Source organism: Eulemur rufifrons, chromosome 8 (genome assembly GCF_041146395.1).
Source record: "Eulemur rufifrons isolate Redbay chromosome 8, OSU_ERuf_1, whole genome shotgun sequence".
Classification (NCBI taxonomy): domain Eukaryota; kingdom Metazoa; phylum Chordata; class Mammalia; order Primates; family Lemuridae; genus Eulemur; species Eulemur rufifrons.
The window spans coordinates 72,629,886-72,654,452 of NC_090990.1; the positions used below are offsets into that span (position 1 = coordinate 72,629,886).

At 35.3% G+C, this 24,567-nt stretch overlaps 1 protein-coding gene across 1 annotated transcript in view; it reads left to right on the forward strand.

The window, feature by feature from the left end:
- EPHX4 (epoxide hydrolase 4) overlaps positions 1 to 24,141 on the forward strand; it is a 35,007-nt gene extending 10,866 nt beyond the window's left edge. The window contains exons 3-7 of the mRNA XM_069478205.1: positions 1,021 to 1,178; positions 4,050 to 4,178; positions 8,175 to 8,278; positions 11,662 to 11,810; positions 23,670 to 24,141. Of these exons, the coding sequence (XP_069334306.1) occupies positions 1,021 to 1,178; positions 4,050 to 4,178; positions 8,175 to 8,278; positions 11,662 to 11,810; positions 23,670 to 23,901 (772 nt within the window). The 3' untranslated portion in view covers positions 23,902 to 24,141. The remainder of the gene's footprint in view (positions 1 to 1,020; positions 1,179 to 4,049; positions 4,179 to 8,174; positions 8,279 to 11,661; positions 11,811 to 23,669) is intronic.
- The last annotated feature ends 426 nt before the right edge of the window (positions 24,142 to 24,567 follow it).

Here is a 24,567-nt window from a genome sequence, read left to right on the forward strand (position 1 = left end):
TTGAAAAATCCATGTCTTTTTTCTGTTAGTTATCCAAAATGATTTTGCTTATTTAAAGAGAATCTCATGGATCTCTGTATGTCAATTAACTCTGCAGTTCTACGATCAAGCACAGGGGGAGTGCCTGGCCTAGCAGAGGCCTCCAGAACTTGGATGCAGCACAATGGCCACTCTATTATAATTGGTCAGTGCTGGTGACATTTTGGTGGTTAAGTGTTTTTAATGTCGCTCTTGCTTGTATTCATGGTTCCGGACCTTCTACACAGAAGAATTCTGCTTTAGCAAGCAGAGGTTTGTCTTAAATGGTTGTTTTACATTAGATTCTTTCAGTGATAATCTTTGGTTTTTTTAATCATCAGACTGTTTCATCCATAACTAAGCTATTATTATTGCTAAAAATACTGAACCCTCTTTGACAGTGGAGTAAGGTGAGTAAAATCTACTTTTGAGGTGAATAAATTTTAATCTAGTAAATTTTTTTTACCAGAGAATCAAATCGTTCTTCAATACAGATGCATTTTACTTATGTTACTCCACCGAAGTCCTGGGACAGATAAGCATTCAGATGTTTTGGTAAAACTCTCAAGCCCCTCTTCCCTCTCACCTTTTAGAAAACTTTATACTCTATTTATTATCTTGAAATTCAGGCTATAAAATAACTAACTGTTCATGGTACAGACTCCCTGAAGGCTATAAGCATCATTTAAGGAAAGCTTAGAAAATCTACTGTAGAAAATCTACTATCTATAAGACATATATAAATCATCGATATTAGTATCTGATATTTTGTAGTTTCTGTAAATACTGGTCCTTTGTTACCCTCCACTGGAGCTGTTGAAAAGATAAAATAATTAGAATGTCAGTGTTTCCTTCTCAGATAGGTCTCTTTTTCCTGCCGACTCACAGCTATATATCCTCTCTCAAAATAAGGAATTTCTTAGAGTTTTCCACGTAGAAACTCTGTAATGTTATTCTTTGTTTTAGTTAATATGGTATTTTTAACATTTCTTTTTCCTGCAGGTATTCTTGGCGGCACCAACTGAGGGAATTTAAAAGTGAATATCGAGTTGTGGCGCTGGATTTGAGAGGCTATGGAGAAACAGATGCTCCCATTCATCGAGAAAATTATAAATTAGACTGTCTAATTACAGATATAAAGGATATTTTAGATTCATTAGGTAAGTTAGTTTAAAAAAACAGTATTAATTCTTTTTAAGGGACTAACATTTAACAAATTGTGAATTGATGACTTCTTTTCTTGGGAGTGTGAATTTTCTCTGTCCCAACTGTTATCTGGATCCTGTCACCATGGTTTTGAATATATAGAATGAATTATTTATGCAGAAGATTTATTTATTTATTTAAGCCAGGGTCCCACTCTGTCTCCCAGGCTGGAGTGCAGTGGCCTGATGGTACTGCAGCCTGGAACTCCTGGGCTCAATTGATCCTCCTGCCTTGACCTCCCCAGAGCGCTGTTAGCACAGGGGTGAGCCGCTGCACCCAGCCTATACAATTTTAAAATAATGCATCCAGAGTAACTATTCAGTCTACCAGCCAAGAATGACTTTCAAGATTTGTTTTTAAAAATTGACATACTGTATGCTGTTTATTATTTTCAGAACTAATTATTAAAAATTTGATTTTTGCACTCAGAAGATTTATTTCTTCAGAACCCACACCTCAATGTTCATTTTAAAATGTTATAAGATGCAGAAGCACTTGCATTATTTCTTTTGTACTGATGGGCTAGAACCACATGATATTGTGTAACAAACCACCCCACAGGGGCATAAGGCCAAAACCATTTATTCCTGTGTTCATGGATCTGCAGGTCAACTGTAGGCTGGACTCCTCTGGGTCTTTGCCTCAGGCTGCAGGTCCAGCTGGCTCCTTATTGTGGATTGGGCTGGAGCCCAAGCTAAAGGGAAATAGCAACTGAGGGAAGCTGTTCTCCTGGCAATGGCAGAGGTGGCAAGAGGGTGAGCTCAGTGGCGAGTCATATGGTGGAGCTCAAAGTCAAGTCTACAGCCACCATGAGACCAAAGCAAATCACATGACCAAGTCTACGGGCCACAGGGGCAGCTAAGGACACTCCTATGGCAGTTGGGAGAGGGGAGGAGTAAATATTTTTAAATAATAATCCAATCTACTACATCCCCTTTAACTAAAACCAAGCTGCTACTGTCAGTATGCTGATGGAACCAATACAGTGAGATACAACATGAAATCAAAGTCCCTTTCTACAATACTCTAATGAGAGCATAGATCAGGCCAATATTTTTATTTCTATTTTATTTATTTATTTAATTTTAATTGCAACACATTTGGAGGTACAAGTGGTTTTGGGTTACATGGATGAAGTGGTGAAGTCTGATCTTGTGGTATTCCCATGGCCCGAATAGTGTACCTTGTACCCAATAGGTAATGTTTCTTCCCTCACCCCTTCACTGAGTCTCAAGTGTCCATTCTATCACTCTGTATGCCCTTTGCTCCTACCTATAAGTGAGAACATGCAGTGTTTGGTTTTCCATTCCTGAGTTACTTCACGTAGGACAATGGGCTCCAGTTCCATCCAAGTTGCTGAAAAAGACATTATTTCATTCCTTTTTATGGCTGAGTAGTACTCCATGATGTATATATACCACATTTTCTTTATCCACTCATTTGTTGATGGGCATTTAGGTTAATTCCATCTCTTTGCAATTGTGATTTATGGTGCGATAAACATATGAGTGCAGTTGTCTTTTTGATATAATGACTTCTTTTCCTTTGGGTAGATACCAAGTAGTAGAATTTCTGGATTGAATGGTAGATCTACCTTTGGTTCTTTGAGAAGTCTCCATACTGTTTTCCATAGAGGTCGTATTAATTTACATTCCCACCAGCAGTGTATAAGTGGTCCCTTTTCACTGCATCTGTGCCATCATCAATTGTTTTTTCACTTTTTAATACTGCCTATTCTGACTGTGGTAACATGGTATCTCGTTGTGGTTTTAATTTGCATTTCTTTGATAATTAGTTATGTTGAACATTTTTTCATATGTTTGTTAAGCCAATATTTTTAGAGTAGAAAAAACGGATGGGGTCTGGGGATGTCAATGTGCAGTATTGTTATTAGTCTAATTATATTTAAAATAGGCTCATACACTGATTTTGAGCAGGTATATTTCATTCAGATTTTGTGATAATTCAGTAAGACCTGGCATAAATTTGTCCTCATAAAATTTTTAGGCAAATCAATATAAACAAGATATTGTACGTGTGTGTGTCTGTCTTTGTGTTTGTGTATTAGTACAGTGGTGAGGAGTGACGGTGATAAATTCTTGAGAGAATTAAATAATTTTGAGTATTCCAGGAACAAATTACAAATGAACCTTATCCACTCATACAATGAAAAATCCTGGAAAAATCTCTATTAATCAACATTTTAACCTAATTCAAATTACCATAATGATTACACAAAATGAAACTTGTATATACATGGTGCTACAATTAAGAGTTTTCACTAATTCTGTTTGATTTCACAGTTCCAAATTAGTGACATTTTACTGTGTTGAGTTATAACATTGGATTTGTGAAGTTAGGGAGAAAATAGATGATTCCTAGAAATAAAGATTTATAAGTTGGACATGGAGGAGGCATTTATGATTTTACTATAACTAGAAATTTGTTAGCATTCAAAAAAATAACCCAAATAATCTAGCTTATGACATAGTTATGTGCAGTCTTTACCATGGTTTCCAAACTCAGGTTCATGGCACCAGAGCTGAGCTGGCTATTTCAGATTGTTTTTTTTTTGTTTTTTTGTTTTTTTTTTTTTTGATTCCTGGGAGATATTCTCAATCTGTAGGTTTAGAGAGAAGTTATCTAGATGATTCAGATATACAGACAAGTTTTGGAACCACTGAACTTGATATATCTGTACAAAGTGCATAATTAAGGTAGGATAATGGAAAGAATAGTTTCAGAAGTGTAACTATTTTATGTGAGGTAACAGTGCACCCTCTTGTTTCTTTTCAATGATGTTAACATTTATTTCTTGATTACAGGGTATAGCAAGTGTGTTCTTATTGGCCATGACTGGGGAGGCATGATTGCTTGGCTAATTGCCATCTGTTATCCAGAAATGGTGATGAAGCTTATTGTTATTAATTTCCCTCATCCAAATGTATTTACAGGTGAGTTTAAGTTTTTATTAAAACATCTCTGCTGACATGAAAATTCACTATTGTCGTTAACATTTTAGATTAAAAACAGCAAAATTTGATTAATATAATCTTTTAAAAGTTAGATGACTAGACCATGGTAGCACATGACAATGTCAGATACCTTGGTTTTAAATCTTGCCAAAGAGTCTAGGAAAATTTAGCTTAATATTTGCTTTCATGATTTTATTACTTTTTGGAAAATATTTTATTGTTAACTTGGGGAGGGATAAAGGGGAAAATGCAATGACATTACTTTGACAGTAATGAATTCTGACAGCCTAGAAATAAATTCTCCTCTTGCCTGACTGCATTGGCCGTCAGAAATAGCAGTACTCTTTACACCAGCAGTTCTCAAATTTTCAGTCTCAGGACTTCTTTATATTCTTAAAATTATTAAAGATCCCATTGAGCTTTTGTTTATATGGGTTATATCTATAAATATTTATTGGAAATTAAACCAGAAGAAATTTAAAATATGTATATTAATTCATTTTTTACAACCCCCATTACATGTTAACATAAATAACATATTTTAATGAAAACTAGCTATATCTTCCAAAAGCAAATTTTAGTGAAAAGGGTGTCATTGTTTAACATTTTTGCAAATCTCTTTAATTTTTGGCTTAATAGAAGACAGCTGGATTCTCATATCTGCTTCTGCATTCAATCTGTTGCAATATGTTGTTTGAATTGAAGTGTATGAGGAAATCTAGGCTCACACAGATTTGTCATTGGAACAGGGAGGAGCATTTTAATAGCCTTTTCAAGTAACTATGGATTTTCTTCCTTAACACTACACCAAACTTAAAAATTCATGGTTTCTTAAAGATTAGTAACAATGTGGAATGTGATATCTATCATATAAATGAACTTTTCGTATTGTTACAATAAAACCCACTGGTCTCCCTGGTACTTTGAATGGATCTTTTATCCATGCATGATTTTGTATCATTATACATTGGAAGATACTGGTTCAGTGAGTTATGCAGATCTTCCATAAGGTGATACATTTTATTTTACAATATCAAAAAATCACATTCATTAATATCAATCTCAAAACGAAAGCCCTTAAGTATTGCAAAGCTGCTGAGCTCACAGTAGCAAATACAAGTTTTCCAAAATTCTACTATTCGTTTGAAAGTTTGAGTTTTATCAATGGCAACAAATATTTTTAATTGTTTTCTGTGAAGTGACAGGCTCACTTTGTTCATTTTCAAGAGATTATCTGCCAGATACCCATGTCTGACTGATGATAGCTTATTAGTCATTCTTTCAAGTAAAAATGGTGTTCCTTAAAAAATGCAGCTAATTCAACTCATCAACTGAAGCAATTGCAGAAGTGCTTTTCCTTGAGACAACCATTGCATTTGGGTGTGCAACAGAATTGCTTTATGTGCGCTTTCTATTTCATCACACAGAATGTTAAAAAGACATGTACTCAAAGGTTGAGATTTAATACAATTAATAATTTTTGCTATTTTATCAAGGTCATTGGTAAGTAAAACTGGCACTTAATTAATTAAATTAAATTATTTGCTGCAAGTGTGTGGCGGTGAAGAATATAATGACTACCAGTATTGTTTAGTGCCGCTTCCTTGATTCGTGCTAAGGCAGCAGTGATTTTATCCATCATTGCTTTTGTACCATCAGTGCAAATATCAACACAATAAGAAAAAGAATGCCGTAGTATCATAATGAGATAGTTTTGACTACCTGGATACCTTAAAAGGGCCCAGGGATTCACATGGACTATACTTGAAAGAACCTCTGCTTTAAAGGGAACTCTCATTTTTATTTGGTTTTGGTAAAAATTATAATTTTATCCTTTTTAACTACCCTGTTTTCTGAGGTTCAAGTACTGCTACTACTCACAGCAGCCCTCTAAGAAACAAAAAATTCAGAACAGTATATTTCTATTTCTTCCTTAAAATTAAACAGGTAAGGAAGAAACAGACCATGACTATATAAATATATAAGGGTAAGTAAGCATATTATAAGAGTTGAATTTTAGATACATATCCAGTTGACCTATTGCTGTTGAGGTACAGTAGGATAAATGCTTAGGATTAAATGTCCTGAGATTCATTATATTTTTCTCCGTTGAATTAGGCAAAAGAAGTCATACTACATGCTTGTTCAACTGATCAGGACCCTAGATTAAATGTTATTTTGTTGGTGGTGCTATATGGACAAACTATAATTGGTGCTTTCAGAAAACAAAAAACAAACTTGTAATGTTTCTAGAACTATTTTGTCAACAATAGTTTCAACACTGTCAGGTCAATATGAGGTTTTCAAGTAACATGTCTATATTTTTCCATTAATTGTATTTAAAAAATTTTTTTTTAAAGACAGGATCTCACTCTGTCACCCAGGCTTGGAGTGCGGTGGCATGATCACAGCTCACTGTAGCCTCAAACTCCTGGGCTCTAGCACCCTTAATTGTATTGCTCTCTCTCAACGCAGTGGTGAATACATCTTTTTTCTTTTCTTTTCTTTTCTTTTTTGAGACAGGGTCTCATTCTGTCACACAGGCTGGGGTGCAATGGCATCATCATAGCTTACTGCACCCTCAAACTCCTGGGCAAGTGCTCCTTCTGCCTCAGCCTCCTGAGTACCTGGGACTACACAAGGGCACCACCATGCCTGGCTAAATTTTTTGAATTTTTTTTTTTTATAGACATGGGGTCTCACTATGTTGCCCAGGCTGGTCTCAAACTCCTAAGCTCAAGTGATCCTCTTGCCTCAGCCTCCAAAAGTGCTGGGATTATACATGTGAGTCACCAAACCTGGCCTCTTTCTAACTCTTCTTCTACAATCTTCCTTTCAGTCACTATACACCAGCCACACTGACCTTTCTACTTCTAGACTGTGCCAAGCCCAGGACCTACTTGTTGTTCCTAGATGCTCTTCCTAGATCTTTACATGGCTGACTCCCTCTTACCATCAGGACTCAGGGTACATATCATAACCTCAGAGAGGCCTTCTCTGACCACCTCTGTTAACTAATAGACCCTCCACACCACCTCACCATCACTCTCAATTAGATTACCTTGTTTTATATTCTTTATGATATTATTGCTCTCTAAAGTGATCTTTTAAGTATTTGTTACTTATTTATTGTGTAAGTCCCTCATTTGTGGGAACCTTTTTTGTCTTGTTCACTGCTAAATCCCCTGACACACAGTATATACTCGAATATTCATTGAATGAATGAGTTTTCTAGATATATGAATGAATTTATAGGAAATACTTCAGTCCTTTTGAGGCCAAATGAATACGTGTTCAATTTGAATCAGGCTGTAAGGAAAATCTTTTAAACAACAGAAAATTACATCACCATGTATTCCTAGGAAAAGTGTTAGGTCACTGATAATGACCTTGGAGGAAAAGCATGTTGTTTGGGCTTCCTGTTCCCTTCTGAGTCAAGACTTCATAAAGTGGAACTTTCTTTTTATTCAAAGTGCTATAAAACTTTCAAATTCCAGAAGTACCGTAATAAAATATAAAAACATAGAAATTGTTCCAAAGAAGGCTTACTTATGAATTCTTTTATGGGATCATTTTAAAGTGAAATTGCCCTAAAAAGACGTTCTGGCCAGGCCTGTTGGCTCACACCTGTAATCCTAGCACTTTGGGAGTCCAAGGCAGGAGGATCGCTAGAGGTCAGAAGTTCGAGACAAGGAGATCAGCCTGAGCAAGAGTGAGCCCCTTCTCTTCTAAAAATAGAAAAAACTAGCTAGCTATGGTGGTGCGCACCTGTAGTCCCAGCTACTCAGGAGGCTGAGGCAGGAGGTTGAGCCCAGAAGTTTGAGGGTACAGTGAACTATGATGACGCCACTACATTCCAGCCTGGGCGACAGAGTGAGATTCCGTCTCAAAAACAAAAGAAAAAAAAAGAAATCCTTCCAGTAGTAAGTAATTTATACCCCTTGGATAAGGTCTAACGTGGCATTTTAATTTCAGAATATATTTTACGACACCCTGCCCAACTGTTAAAATCCAGCTATTACTACTTCTTCCAAATACCACGGTTTCCAGAATTTATGTTCTCAATAAATGATTTCAAGGTAAGTCAAACAAATAATGTATTATTATTATTAATGAAAAATATTTTTAATTAAAGTCCATTTTTAAGAAAGAAAAACAAAAAATGAAAGAAAAATATTAAAACTTAACAAATAGTTTTAAGGACAACTATAGGCTTACTTATTTATATATATATATATATATATATTTTTTTTTTTTTTTTTTTTTTTTTGAGACAGAGTCTTGATCTGTCTCCCAGGTGAGAGTGCAGTGGCATCGTCATAGCCACCTCACCCAGCCTTGTTTATATATTTAAATGCCTGGCTGTTGTTCAATTTTTTGTGACAGCCTCTGCCCCTACAGGCATACCTCTTTTTAGAGAATATCTCATGGGAGATGAGGAAATATAAATGCTAGGTAAGTTTGCCAGCAGTAGACATGGAATTCCTTGAGGATAAACAAAACCCCTAAACAAAGTGAGCATGCAGATATTGGTGTACCATGAACACTGACACCAGTAGTCATAGGCAATTGTCTTAGAAACTTATTGAATGCCTTTTATACGATACAGAAAGTATCCAGCCATTGTTAATATAACAAGAATGGTTTACCTGGTTGGATACTTTCCAGACAGCCCTCATATGTCCAACATGGTGTTAGATATTGGGGACGTTAAAAAAAGACATAATATCATTTTACCTGGAAATAATTCTGTGTATATCTCTGACAGATAAGGACATTTTTTTTCATAACCGTAATGCTACTCTCAAACCTAACAAAATTAATGACAACTCCTTAATATCACCTCATAACCATTCAAATTTCCTTAACTGTCTCAACTGTCTTGATATACTTTATTTGTTTGAATAAGGAACTGAACAAGTCCACACATTGTATTTGGTTGTTATGTGTTTTAAAATTTATAACAGTTCCTTTTTTTTTTTCCTAGGCAGGGTCTTGCTCTGTCACCCAGGCTAAAGTGCAGTGGTCTCATCACAGATCATTGCAACGCCTGGGCTCAAGTAATCCTTCTGCCTCAGCCTCCCAGGTAGCTGGGACTACAGGCACTCACCACGATGCCTGGTTAATTTTTCTATTTTTAGATGGGGTCTTGCTGTTCAGGCCGGTCTTGAACTCCTGGCCTCAGGCAATCCTCCTGCCTCAGCCTCCCAGAATGTTAGGATTACAGGCATGAGCCACTGTGGCCAGGCTTCTCTTTTCTTTTTAAATACCACTTATTTATTGAAGACATTTGGTCATTTCTCCTGAGGAAAGACCCACATTTTGGATTTGGCTGATTGCTTCATCGTGCTGGTATTTAGCATGTTCTTCTAACCCTTGGTTTTCCTACTTCTCAGGTGCTAGTGATCTAGAGACTTGATTAGATTGATTAATAGGCACTGTTGTATATTTCTGTTGTATCACATCAGAGAAGCACATAATATGTACTTATTCCAGTTTTAGTAATGCTAACACTGATCAGTAGGCTCACAAGTTGTCAGTCTATGCAAAATTTCCTAACAAACTTTCACCAGATTAATTTTAGCATACAGTATGATCATAGCCCAGGCCTATTATTTTATCAGGGTGTCAAAAATGGCGATTTTCTAATTCTATCATTTTTCTGCTTTTATTAACTGGAATTCTTGTATAAAGAAGAATTTTTCCACATCTACTATTTGGTTATTCTTAAATATAGTTCACATAAGAATGGCAGGATAAATACTTCATTCTTTCTCTTTATGAAACAAGTTTCAGAGTAATGAATATATATTTGACATATACTAATCAATTATAGTCATTATTGTTTTTCATGTCCAAATGGTCCCATATAAAGCAAATGGCAACCCCTCCAGGTTGGCTCCTGTATCCTTTTGACATAATCCCTTTAGTCAGCAATAGCTTGCTTTCTTAATGTCCTAGGCTTATCTTTTGTTTCCTGCCCCAGATCTGGAATCAGTCATTTATCCAAGGAACTCTACCTCCTTTTAGTACGTATTTAGAGACCACAATCTGGGTGTCAGGGTGATCACTGTTACTGAGTTTTCATTGCTTCTAGATCTTTACATCGGACAGAATTTGGATATACATAGTTTTTAAAAAGAAGAAATAAATAAATCATGAGTTCTTACTTATATTTCTAAAGCAAATTTAAGACTACAGAGTTTTTACTTAACTTCTGTGATTTTATAGAAAACATTTATGTGGTTCCAAAACAAGTTACATTCAGAGAGGTCTTGCTAGCCTCTCTGTCCCCTCTATCCTGTTTCCCCCTCTTCCCATTAGAAACCATTTTAATTAGTTTTGATTTATATTTCTACTGTTTCTCTTAAAATATATAAGCAGATAGGTATGTATTTATTTCCTCTACTTAAACAAAAGGTAACATACTATAAATACTATTTTCCACTCCCCCCCCCCCACTTAACAATATATCCTGGAGATCACTCCATGTCAGCACATAGAGATTATCTGCATCTTTTCTTGGAGTACTAAGAATACATGGTACACCATTGTGTGGTTATACTATAGTTTATTCATCTAGTCCCCCACTTATGGACATTGGATTGTTTTCAGTCTTTTTCTATTATAAATAATGTTGTAATTGATTACCTCGTGCATATATCCTTTCATATTTTTGTAAGTGTATTTTTGGGGATTTTGAGAGATCTGCATTTTAAATAAGCATCACAGTGATTCTGATGCAGATGATTTAGATCCATGCTTTGAGGAATGCTGGTATGGAGCACTGTTTTTCAAAGTGTAGGTGGTGACCCACTAGTGAGTCATGAAATCAACGTAGTGGCTTACAGTTAGAATTTTAAAACCTAACTAGAATGGAATTGAATTGAGAATATCAATGCACATTATAATAACAGTAATGGCTGTTTCTTTGAATTTTTGTTTCATATATAGCATATATTTCATATATATTACATTTATCCCATTTATTTTATATATTAATATATATGAAACTGGTATGAACTAGGATGTGAACTAGATGATGATGTAAAATGTTATTTGTCACTTTGGGTTGTGGTCAAAAAAGTTTGAACAATTTTGTTCGGGAAAGGAGATGGGTTGGCAGTAAATAATAGTTGGAATGTGAGGGAAGGCTTTAGCATAGGGATAGCACTTGAGCTGGGTCTTGCGTGATACAAATAGTCACCAAGAAGACAGGATGCTTTTTCATAAACATGAAATGTGCAGTGGGGGATTAGAAAGGAAAAATATCAAAAATAAAACCAGGAAAGCAGAAATGTATTCAATGGGTAAGTTTGTAAACAATGAGGTCCCCAACTTGGCTAGAGCAGAAATTAGGAGTTGTCACTCCACACTGACCACCATCCCGTCGAAAGCCAAAGATTTACTTTATTACTAGCTAAATAAAAAGTTTTAATTATTCTCTTTTCACTTAAATTAGGCTTTGAAACAGCTGTTTACCAGTCATAGCACTGGCATTGGAAGAAAAGGATGTCGATTAACAACAGAAGATCTTGAAGCTTATATTTATGTCTTTTCTCAGCCTGGAGCATTGAGTGGTCCAATTAACTATTACCGAAATATCTTCAGGTCAGTATAATTTCTTTTTATTTAAGTAAAATATTTCAGTCTTATCCTAAAGAGACAGTATTTTATTTAAGATTAAGTTCACCACTTATCCAAAGACTCAAAGTATTTTAATTTTTTTAGTAAGTTATATAATATTTTTTATGGATAATTTCAAACATATGGAAAAGCAAGGAGAGTAATATAATGGACAACCCACATAGCTGTCACTTGTTTTATCCATAGCTCTAGCCACTTATTCTCTCCCTTTGGATTATTTTCAGTAGATGTATATTTTTAATGATCATTTATTCATTCAAGAATATATATTAAGCACTTTCTATGTTCTAGGCTATGTTAGTACTCAGGATACAGTAATGAGAAAAACTAGACAGAGTCCCTGATCTCATAAAACTTGTAGTCTAGTGGAGGAAACAGATATTAAACAAATAACCACAGTGATGAGTGAATGGTTATAAACTAACAGGCTTTGAAGGAAACAGATGAGAACTGAGGAAATGATGTTTAAACAAAGAAGTGAAGGATGAGTTAGATATTGACTAGATAAAAGAGGGGATCAGAGGACTGGCATTCCAGGAAAAGGGAACCACAGTACCAAAGCTGCATGGAAAGATGGAGGGTTGTGGCTTCAAGTAACAGAATTAGGGCCAATGTGGCTGGAGCCCAGAAAGTAAGGGTGAGAAGAAGAGCATGAAATGAGGATGGGTCCAAGAGGTAGGCAGCAACTGGCCATGCAGAGCCAAGCCACGAATGTGAAGCCAGTGAATGAGACTTTCAAGAAAAACAATACAATGTGTATTTGGATAAGTTCACTCAGGCTATATAGAGTGGAGAATGTATTGGAGGAGATTCAGAGTGAATGTTGGAAAACTGCAGCAGTCGAGGCTAGAGATGATAATAGCTTGAACAACTGGTCTGAAAACAGTGGAGATGGAGAAACATTATTTTAAGAGATGGAGGTCTTGCTATGTTGCCTATGCTGGCCTCAAACTCCTGGCCTCAAGTGATCCTCCTGCCTTAGCCTTCCAAGTAGCTGGGACTACAGGCATGTGCCATCACACCCAGCTGAGAGTGGGTAGATTTAAGAGATACTTAAGAGGTAAAACTGACAGCTGTTGTGATGGGTTGGAGGGGGGATAAGAGAAATGTCAAAGATGGCTCCTGGATTTCTGGCACACACAATGGTATGGACAGTCATGCCATTCACTGAGATAGAAAACACTAGAGGAGGACTAGTTTAGAGGGAAAAGTTATGAGTTTTATTGATCTTAGGCTAGCTGAGTTTTGGGTAGTGCCTTAGATATTTAAATAGGCAGTTGAATAGTCGGGTCTGGAACTCAGAGGAGAGAATCTGGGATGAAGCTATCCAAAATCTGGGAGTCACTGACAGAGAGAAAACTGAAGCTTTGGTTTCAGGAGATATTATCTAAAGAGAAAGTATAGAGTGAAAGATAAGACACAAATCTGCCAGTTTGGGTCTATACTCTATATAGGAGAAAAAATATTTCTCTTGAAAATAGCAACCACAGCTGGCCTTGAGGAGGTTTACGGACTTGAATTTATGCTACCTCCATGATATTGGAATTCTCAGGGCAGAAATTATATGTTAACATGGTCTTTGGGTGCTAATACTCCCTAGGAAGCCTGAAAGAAACAAAGACAAAACCTCTGTGTAGAGTACATTTCAATTCAGACCTCAGAATATTCCCACAGATAAAGTCCCCTGAAGATGAGTTCATAATCCAAATTACCAAAAACATCAATCCACTATTCATGAGAGTCAGAATACAATTGCAGCAGAACTACAACAAATTTCAAATAATAGAACTAACAGAGATTATAAAGTATGTTTAATCATTAAACATATGAAAGAATAAAAATATGAGAAAAGAATAAGATAACATAAAGCAGAGTGTAGAGGGATGAAAAAGAACAGAAAGAACTTCTAGATAATGAAATGTATGGCCATTGAAATCTCAAAGACCATTATGTGAGTTAAATAGCAGAGCAGGCAAGCTAAAAAGAATTGAGTTGGAAGAGAGATTCGAAAACATTACCCATAGTGTAGCTCATAGAAATAATAAAGTGAAAAATGTAAAAAACAGGTTATATTTGATGTAGACGGTAGAATTTGAAATTATGTATATATGCTTTATATATTTACATATATATGCTAACAATTTTTTCTGGGAAAATTATAGAAATAGAATGGTATTATTTTCAAACCAATAAAAAAGAACAAGAAAACTATCAATTCAAAAGAAGGCAGGAAAGGAGAAAAAAGAAGCTAAGCATGGTAAATAGAAAGAATAAAATACGATTACAAAAACAGGCCAGGCGCGGTGGCTCATGCCTATAATCCTAGCACTCTGGGAGGCCAAGGAGGGTGGATCGCTTGGGCTCAGGAGTTCAAGACCAGCCTGAGCAAGAGTGAAACCCCGTCTCTACTAAAAATAGAAAGAAATGATCTGGACAGCTAAAAATATATATAGAAAAAAATTAGCCAGACATGGTGGCTACTCGGGAGGCTGAGGCAGGAGGATTGCTTGAGCCCAGGAGTTTGAGGTTGCTGTGAGCTAGGCTGATGCCATGGCACTCTAGCCCAGGCAACAGAGCGAGACTCTGTCTCAAGAAAAAAAAAAAAAAAGATTACAAAAACAATTTATATATGTCAGTGAGCACAATCAATATGAATGTTTTACTATTGCCAGGAACAAAATAGGGAATTTAGATTGGATTAAAAAAAAATCCATCTATGTGGCATTTACACAGTCATGATTAAAGCATAAGGACACAAAATGGTTGAAAGTAAGAGATAGAAAAAAGGTATAGCAGGTTTAGGATTAAATAAAAACAAAATCTCTCAAACTCTGTTTAAATACGGAATCCAAGGGGAGTCATGAAGATTATATGAATGAGGGGCAAAGAGGTAAATCCAAACCTTCTTTTCTAACTACAAAAACAAACTTACAAATACATATATCTTTAGCAAAATAGAGCTGTTAATTTAAATGAAATTTGTAGGTAGCAATTTATCAAGCAAGGCAATGATTTGAAAGGCAGACAAAGATTGCAGAGGCTACAGGTTACATTTTATAGGATACAGCAACAATGTCTAAAGTTTGTTTTCTTGTTTACTGTTGTTGTTTTAACAAATACATTTGTTCACAGATAATGACACATTTTTACACAAGTCTCAGTTTTAGACAGGAGGCAGGAATGATAGTTTTTTAATTTATCTTTTTATCAGAGCTAGCTTTGAGATGCAGAACTGTATGTTTCAAGTAGCTATAAGGAAAGAGGGAAAATATTCTCATCTTTCTGAGGTTCTTTTACCAACAATTGTTAATTAGGAGGACGTGTATTCCCAAGAGTAAGCACTAGAACCTGTTAATTAGCATATAGAAAGAGAGAGAGAGAGAAAAAAAGCAGGCCTATGAAGCTCAAAGCTCACAGTTTTATAAAAGCAAAAGACAGTTTCAAACTAGATTGTTGTAGATTAAATCTAGTTGGGCGAAGGTCACATCAGACCTCTGGAAGCTCAACTGACCCCCCCCTGAGCAGTTTTTTATATAGGTAAGCAAAGCCAAGCACATCATTAAAAAGTTATATGACATACATTAAGATTACAAATAAGTATAGTACATTATACTTAGGCAAGAAAATAGCCCTCACTTACCACCCTGAGCTTCCCTAGAACTACAATCTCATCCAAGGACTCTCCAAAATTTGGCACTGAAGAACCAGGATGAACTAGGACTAAGAGACTATATTTATGAAAATAGTTTTTTACTTAAAACTCAAACCTGGTACTATGGGAAGAGTTAACATACCCTAGCTGACAACTGGGAACTTAAACAAACATTTGTTCAATAAATGAATTAATGACTATTGTTAAAAACAAACAAACACGAAATATAGTCAAAATAATAGGAAGAAATATACAGCTTTATACGCTTATATTAGAAAAGAGGATTGAAAATTAGTGAACTAAGAGTTTAAGAAGTTAGAAACAGAATAACATGTAAACAAAAATAAATTGGAAGATAATTTAAATTAGGTAAAAAGCAGAAATTATTACAATAGAAACAAAGACACAACAGAGAGAGAAGTGACAAAACTAAAGGCAGATTCTTTGAAGACTATTAAGATAGATAAACTTGGCAAGATTGGTCAAGAAAAAAAACAGAAGGCACAAATAAATAATATTAGGAATCAGAAAACAGTAAACATAACTACAAATATAACAGATATTAAAATATAAAATTTTAAGTTAACAAGTTTTAGAACTTTGACAAAATGGACACTTTTTAAGGAAAATATAACATTCAAAACTGACTCATGAAGAGTTTAAAAACCTAAATAGACTTATAGCCATTAATGAACTTGGAGTATTAATTTAAAGCGTATCTACAAAACACACATAGATACACAAATATACACCAATACATATAAGCCTAGATGGTTTTACATGTAAGTTCTACTACAGAAAATCCCACTCTTTTTTTTTTATTCTTATTTCAGCATATTGTGGGGGTACAAAAGTTTAGGTTACATATATTGCCCTTGCACCCCCCACCCCCCACCCCCGCCCCGAGTCAGAGCTTCAAATGTGCCCATCCCCTAGACAGTGCGCCGCACTCATTATGTATGTATACACCCATCCCCTCCCCCCCCACATCTGCCCGACACCTGATCAATGTTATTCCTAAATGTGCTCTTAGGTGATGATCAGTGAAACCAATTTGATGGTGAGTACATGTGGTGCTTATTTTTCCATTCTTGGGATACTTCACTTAGTAGAATGGGTAATCCCACTCTTATAAATAGACTCTTTTGGACATTATAAAAAGAAGTTATGTTTCAGCTCATTTTATGAGGTTAATATAACTTTCATACCAAACAAGACAAGGATTGTATAAGGCAGGCAAATTGTAGGTCAATTTAAGTTATAAATATAGATCCACAAATTCAAAATAAAATATTATCAAACTGAATTCAGCATGCATTAAAAAATTAAACCAAGGAGTTAGCATTAAAAAATCCATTAATTTAATTCACCAAATTAACAGATTAAAGGGGAAAAATATGATCAAATTAAGAAAAAGCATTTAATAAAATCCAACACATTCATGCAACAATTCTTAGTAATCCAGAAATAGAGGATATAGGAGTGGGCCTCAGATAGGCCAGATAAGCCTGAATCCACTGAAGGGATATTTCTGGGAAATTGACCTTGGCTTCACTCAATTGTCTGAAGGGAAAAAAAGATACTGAGGGTGTTCTGCACTGGTTATTTGTACCTGGAGAGCTGGCAGGCACATAAAAAGATTCTTCAGGAGTTGGGGCCAAGAGGATACAAAACCTCCATGGATACTTACTTTGTGGTACTGTCCACAATTGTATTACCATGGGAAACTTTGGAGGACCGGGAAGTCCTACGTCTGTCTGAGAGAGTATTTCCTACATTATGAAACCATCTTTGTAAGGTTTCTTTTCATTTGCCATTAAACTTGATATTCTCTGTGTCTGTTGGTGCCTTTCTGTTAATCATATTATGGTTCTGTTACAACCACAATGAAGAAAAGAACTTCTGTCTACCAAAAACCTATAGTAAACATCATTTTGTGATGAAGTACTAAAAGCATTCTTTAAAAATAAAAAATAAACTTGGGGCTGGGCACAGTGGCTCACGCCTGTAATCCCAGCACTTTGGGAAGCCAAAGCAGGAGGGTCACTCGAGACCAGCCTGGGCAAAATAGCAAGACCTTGTCTCTATCTGCCCCCCAAAAGACAAAGTTAAGTGCTATAACTGCTTCTATTCACCACTGTATTGTGTACTGAAGTTTTAGCCAGCATGTAAGATAAGAAAAAAAGAATTGGGAAAGGAAGAAACAAAACCATAATAACTCATAAATAATGTATTTATAGATTTAGAAGAACCAAGAGATCTACAGAAAAATTATCAAAATTAAAATAATTCAGCAAAGTTGTTGTATAAAATTCAATATACAAAATTATGATCTTACAAACCAACAACAGAAAATATATATTTCTGAAATAGATGCTCTGCCAAAGCAACAAAAATTGTAAGGTATATAGTAATGATTCTAACAAAAGATAACCTTTATGGATTATCAAAACTAATTGTAAGACAGTAAAGAATATAGGCTCAGAGCAGTGCCTATTTACCAAAAGTAGAGAAGTATTTTAATAATGTTACAATTGATACAGACTTGCTGATATAAACTACTGAGAACTAGCCCTGGTTTATCATGTTTATTAGTGGAAAACTTCAATATCATAAAGTCTTTATTTCTCCCCTAATTATGTATAAATTCAATGCAACTTTAATCAAAAACATAAGAAAGTGTTTTATGAAACTTGACAAGCTGATTCTAAAATTTATATGGGAGAGCATAGGGTCAAGAATTCATTTTAAAGAAAAGAAAAGGTGGGTGACTAGCCCTATTAGATATCAAGTGTTTGAATAAGGCTATAAAATAAATAGAATATGATATTCACTCTGGGATGGACAAATTGACTAATGAAACAGAGAAGAAAGCCCCAAAACAGAACCATGTATATGGGAACTTGGTATGACAGCTACAGAATTTTAAATCAGTGGTGAAGATTAAATACATTTTGTTAAAATAATTGGATATCCATATAGAATAAAATGAAATTAGGTCCTGATATTTTGCCAAAGAAAAAAATAAGCTTTAGGGAAATAAAAATCCAAATATGATAAGCAAACCTTTCAAATGTCTAGAAGATAAAACTTTTAAAGATCAAACTTTCATGATCTCAGGTGGGAAGGATTTCTTAAGGCACAAACAGCTCAAATTATGAAAGTGCTTGATAAATTTGACTATACTAATATTTAAAAATGTCTATATATCAAAAGATAGCACAAAATAATGAGGCAACCTCAGATGGGGATAAGTTATTTGCAATACACAATTAATCATGAATTAACAACAGCCAGAGTTTATAAAGAATGCCCCCAAATCAATAAGAAAAAAGTAGTCCAGTGAAAAATGGGTAAAGGGTATGAAAAGGCAATTCACAGAAAAGGAATCTAAGTCAATAAGCACATGAAAGATGCTCAAATTACTAGTAATCAGATACAGAACATAGGTTTTACAGCTTATAAAGAGATGTAAAATAACGGTGGCATAAACAAGATAGAAATTTCTTTCACAAGTAAAAGTCTAGGATAAGGTAGCTATGCTCCATGAAATCATCAGAGCTGTCAAGTCACTCTTTGGTCAGAGCCTAGGTGTCCCTAGGGTGTTGTTCTGCCATCCCTAGGGTGTTGCCCTTTTCTGTGTGGCCCAACATGGTTGAACGCCACATCTGCATTTCAGTCAGTGGAAGGTGGAAAGGGCCAGGGAGGGCATGCTGGGCAGGGCCTAGAAGTTAGCACACATTGTTTCTCATAGCCCACGTATCCTCACCTAGCTGCGAGAAGCTGTCGTCAGTCTTTATTCTGGGTGGCCATTTGTCCTTCTAAAGAAGTTTTGTGGAGCAGTATCTAACACATCACGTAAATGAAAAGTATTTCACATTCATTTGATTGGTAAAAAATTAATTGTTTGCAAGTAAGTGTTGGCAGTGATGTGGAGCAAGAATTCTTCTATGCTGCTTGTGGACCACACAATCAGTTTGGAAAACAACTTGACAATATCGAGTAAGGTTGAAGATGTGTGTACTCTCTGAGGAAGCAATTCTATTTCAGTAATATATTGTAAGGAAACTCTTACACATGTGCACAAGTGGACATGTACAAGAATGAGTTCAGTATTATTTTAATTACCAAAATAATTTGAAATTTTTAAATGTCCATTAACAGGAGAATGGATCAGTTGTGGCATAATCATATGATGGAATTCTATATAGGTGTGAAAATGAATGAAGTAAAACTTCATGTATCATCAATGGATAAATATCAAAAATATAATGTTAAGAAACAAAAACAAGTTGTGGGAGCTGGGTGTACTGGCATGCACCTGTAGTCCTGGTTGCTCAGAAGGCTAAGTTGGGAGGATCGTTTGAGCTCAGGAGTTCGAATCCAGCCTGGGCAATGTGGCGAGACCCCCGTCTCTAAAAACAAAACAAAAAAAAAACGAACCTAAGTTGTGGAAGGATATATATAGTATGATACCATTTATATAAAGTTTAAAAACATTCAAAACATCTCTATAAATTGTTTATAGAAATACATGTATTGTTGGGTATTTGGGGGGAATCTGACAAATAGCACCTCTTTTTTCCTGCCTAAGTTTTGAACCAGTTGAGAAATCAAGTAAGAGTCAGCAGATGAAAACCAAGCTACCATCTTAATTACTGATAAAGGCTGGATCGAAGGCTATGGCTTAATATGACAACCACAATGGTGTTGCTACCTCTCTATTGTCAGTCTACACTTTAGAACAGTTTGTCCATGGGAACGTTGGCAGAGCAAACTTTCCCTCCCCTATCCCCTAGGTCACTTCTTCCCATTAATCTGGTAGAGTGAGATGGAGAAAGAGACTAAATCTCCTACCCTCAGAACATAGTATTTGACAAATGTATCCAGTCTAGAACCCTGAACCAACAGCTCTCACTTACCAGACAGGGGTGGGGCAAGGACCCAGGAGGCCTTAAGGAAAATCTCTCTTCATGAAAACTAGAAGAATGGAGAAGAATCCTAACACATATAATAAAAGTTCAAAAACATTCGTGGAGATGGTAAGAACTAAATTCAGCCTAGCTATTACTCCTAGGGCAGTGGTTCTCAAACTAGTGTGTATCAGAATCACCTGGAGGGCTTGTTAAAATCGGGATGAATGGACCCCACCCTGAATTTCTGATTTGGTAGGTCTGGGATAGAGCCCAAGAATTGGTATTTCTAGCAGCTTCCCAGGTGATGCTGATGCTGCTGGTCAGGGAACCACATCTTCACTTGCTTTAGGGAAAGGTGAAGAAAAGAAATGGTATCAATGAAAGGTAAGCAGAAAGATGCAATAATATTTGCAATGTTTTACTTCTCAAGCTGAGTGGTAAGTATGTGGACCTTATTTTCTACATTACTTTCTAATCAAAGTAATGAAATATTTCCATGCAAAAAGTGATGATGGAATGTATAATAATCTGGAAATTTCTGCCTTAATACTTGCAAATCAGCTGATAACTCAGTTTGGAGGCGTAACATGTTACATTCAGACTAATTCAAAATAGGTACTTTAAAATACATTTTAATAGGCCAAATGGTTAACAATATGGAGCAGTAATCTTTACTAATTGTTACAGTTTTTTAGATTTTTCAAATTGTTTCTATACTTATTAAGATTAATCACTTTTTAATCAGAAATGCTTTATTAAGTACTTCCCAATAAGTATTTGGCTTAATATACTAAAACCTACTCTCTTAAAACATTTAAGTTTTACTTTATTTTATGTGTAACTTACATTTCGTGTGAAATTTAGCAGTTTGAAACTTCAGGACAAGAGAATATGCTTTTTTTTTTTTAGTTTTCTGGCAACTCTTCCCTTTTATCCCCAATTTGATCTGGTGAAGAATTTGTAGTTGTCTTTGCTTTTTGACTGATAGTCTTTTAAAACTCCCTTTACCTTACTAATTCAATTATTACATGCATAGATATTGCTAAAGTAGGCAGATAACTGTTAGAAAATGTTTTTGAACATTTTATACGCTCTAGAATTTAAGTGGCTTGGCAGTTTGTATAGAAATCCATCCATCAATAATTAAGTATAAAATATATTTTTCTTGGGAGGCTGAGGCAGAAAGATTGCTTGAGGCCAGGAGTTGGAGGTGGCAGTGAGCTATGATCACACCACTGCACCTTCAGCCTAGGTAACAGAGTGTGACCCTGTCTCAAAAAAAAAAAAAACCCACAAAAAACAAGAAAACCCCAAATATTTTTCTATGAATTTATCTATTCACAAAGAACTTAATTTCTAGGACTGTTGCAACCAAATGATGGCCACTTGCATGGGAGTCAAAAGTTAAGTCTTTGGTGGGCATGTGTTATATCTTGTACATTTCTGTAGCATCTTACCAACCCCAAGTAGCCACAAGTCAAGCTTTTGGTTAAATAGCAAAAATGTGACTCAGTGCTGGAGAGCATCTAGTTCAATGTTCATTCTTAGTTAATAGGAGTATAATTAATAACATATACCTTTCTGAGAAACAGTGTAAAAAAGGTGTCAAAGCTTTAAAAATATTTATACTCATTAGCTTAGGAATTCCACTTCCAGAGCTCAAGCCCAAAGAAATTATCTGAAATGCCAACAAAAATCTGGGCACAAAATGCTTACTATAGCATCACTTAAAACAGGGGGAAATAATACAAAACCTAAATATTCAATTATAAGGGAATAGTCAAATCATTTATGGGCTATTATACCATAAAAATAATATCTCTTACATTTATTTTTTAAAAATGTTATGAAATGAGGCCAGGCGCGGTGGCTCACGCCTGTAATCCTAACACTCTGGAAGGCCGAGGTGGGCGGATCCTTTGAGCTCAGGAGTTCGAGACCAGCCTGAGCAAGAGCGAGACCCCATCTCTACTAAAAATAGAAAGAAATTATATAGACAGCTAAAAATATATATAGAAAAAATTAGCTGGGCATGGTGGCACATGCCTGTAGTCCCAGCTACTCGGGAGGCTGAGACAGGAGGATCCCTTGAGCTCAGGAGTTTGAGGTTGCTGTGAGCTAGGCTGACGCCACGGCACTCACTCTAGCCTGGGCAACAGAGTGAGACTCTGTCTCAAAAAAAAAAATAAATTAAAAAAAAAAATGTTATGAAATGAGAAAATTCCTAAGGTATAATTTAATGTGAAATTTGGATATGTATACCATATGTAATTGTGTATATTTATAGCATTATATTTATAGTATGGTTTCAAATATTAATATATGCATAGAAAATGACAAAAATAATATTTTTTGGCGATGGAATTATACATGATTTTATTTTTATATTTTTCTGTGTTTAAGAAAATATTAAAACATAAAAACTTTATGTTTTAAGCCTAAACAACATAGCAAGATCCTGTCTCTACAAAAGTTTTTAAAAAATTAGCTGAGCGAGATGGCCCATGCTTATAATTCCAGCTACTTGGGAGGCTGAGGCAGGAGGATCACTTGAGCCCAGCACTTTGAGGTTGCAGTGAGCTATAATGATGCCACTGCAATCTAGCCTGGCAACACAGCAGACCCTGTCTAAATAAATAAATAAAGTATGCATAATATTAAAGTTTAGTTCATATATATTTTCTGATTTTTAGCTCCAATTTTCACATAAAATGCATCAAATTATCTAAGAACAATTTAGAATATACTTAAACAGTAACACAGTTTAAAGCTCTCTTTCATCACACCATTCAGAAATTCTGGTATCCTTGTAAAGAAAATTATTCCTCATAGTCATGAATTCTACATTTAATTTATAGCCTTCATTATAAATTTTGCTAGGCTCATCCAATTTAAAAATTTATTGGACCTTTTCTTAAATAGCCTTTTAAATTTTTTATTGTACAGGTTGATTGCATAATGCAGTTTCTCAACCATTTCTTCATTATCACTTCCCTAAGGAGCCTTTTTAGACATTTTGTTTTCCTAATCACCCCCACCCCATGAAATTTTAATATCTGTTTATATACTGTGTGTATATCCAGGCTTTATATGTATAAAGAGTAAGATTTTTTTTCACCCTCCCAAGAACAAATTTTTGCCCCTTTGGAGGCAATATTGCCCCCTTTGAGAATGCATGGCCTAATGGAACATTATGGGAAAATGTTATTTTAACTTTTGCAATGAATCTAAAGCCCATGTATTTTGTTTTTATAGCTGCCTGCCTCTCAAACACCACATGGTGACCACTCCAACACTACTACTGTGGGGAGAGAAAGACGCATTTATGGAAGTTGAGATGGCTGAAGTCACAAAGATTTATGTTAAAAACTATTTCAGGCTAACTATTTTGTCAGAAGCCAGTCATTGGCTTCAGCAAGACCAACCTGACATAGTGAACAAACTGATATGGACATTTCTAAAAGAAGAAACAAGAAAAAAAGATTGACTTTTCTTTATCTTGTGTGAGGGGTCTATAATGAGATCTCTAAATAATTTTTAAAAATTATTCATCGACTTCTATACATTTTATTGGGAAAAACTGTTTTAATATGCTTTAACATAAATAAATATCCTGACAAATGGTATTGAAAAAATCTCAGTGTGTGAACATATACTATAATGTTGATTTTCTTCTGTTGTATTTTGCACAGAAAAGCATCTGCCTTAAAATGTATGCACTTGTACAGCAAGGAATTTGGGGAAAATGGCTCAGTTTTGGTTTCTTGCTTTCTTTACTCTGTTAACATATGGTGCCTTTTACAAATGTATATTAAAGATTAGCTGTGCCATATTAAAAGGCAAACCTGCAATGGTATAAATTTTCATTTCATTGTTCAAAAGTTCTTTTTACTATTTTTTTAACCATTAAAAAATTCTATTATCACATCTCTTGAATTTATAGTATATATAGTATATCTATTAGCTTGAAGGCAGATATAACTAGATTAATATGCATCCTTAAAATGGGCCATAATTACTATTTATGGAAGATTAAGCTGTTTTTAAAACTGACATCTTGCCACATCAAGAGATGATGTGGAGGCCGGGCGCGGTGGCTCACGCCTGTAATCCTAGCACTCTGGGAGGCCGAGGCGGGTGGATTGCTCAAGGT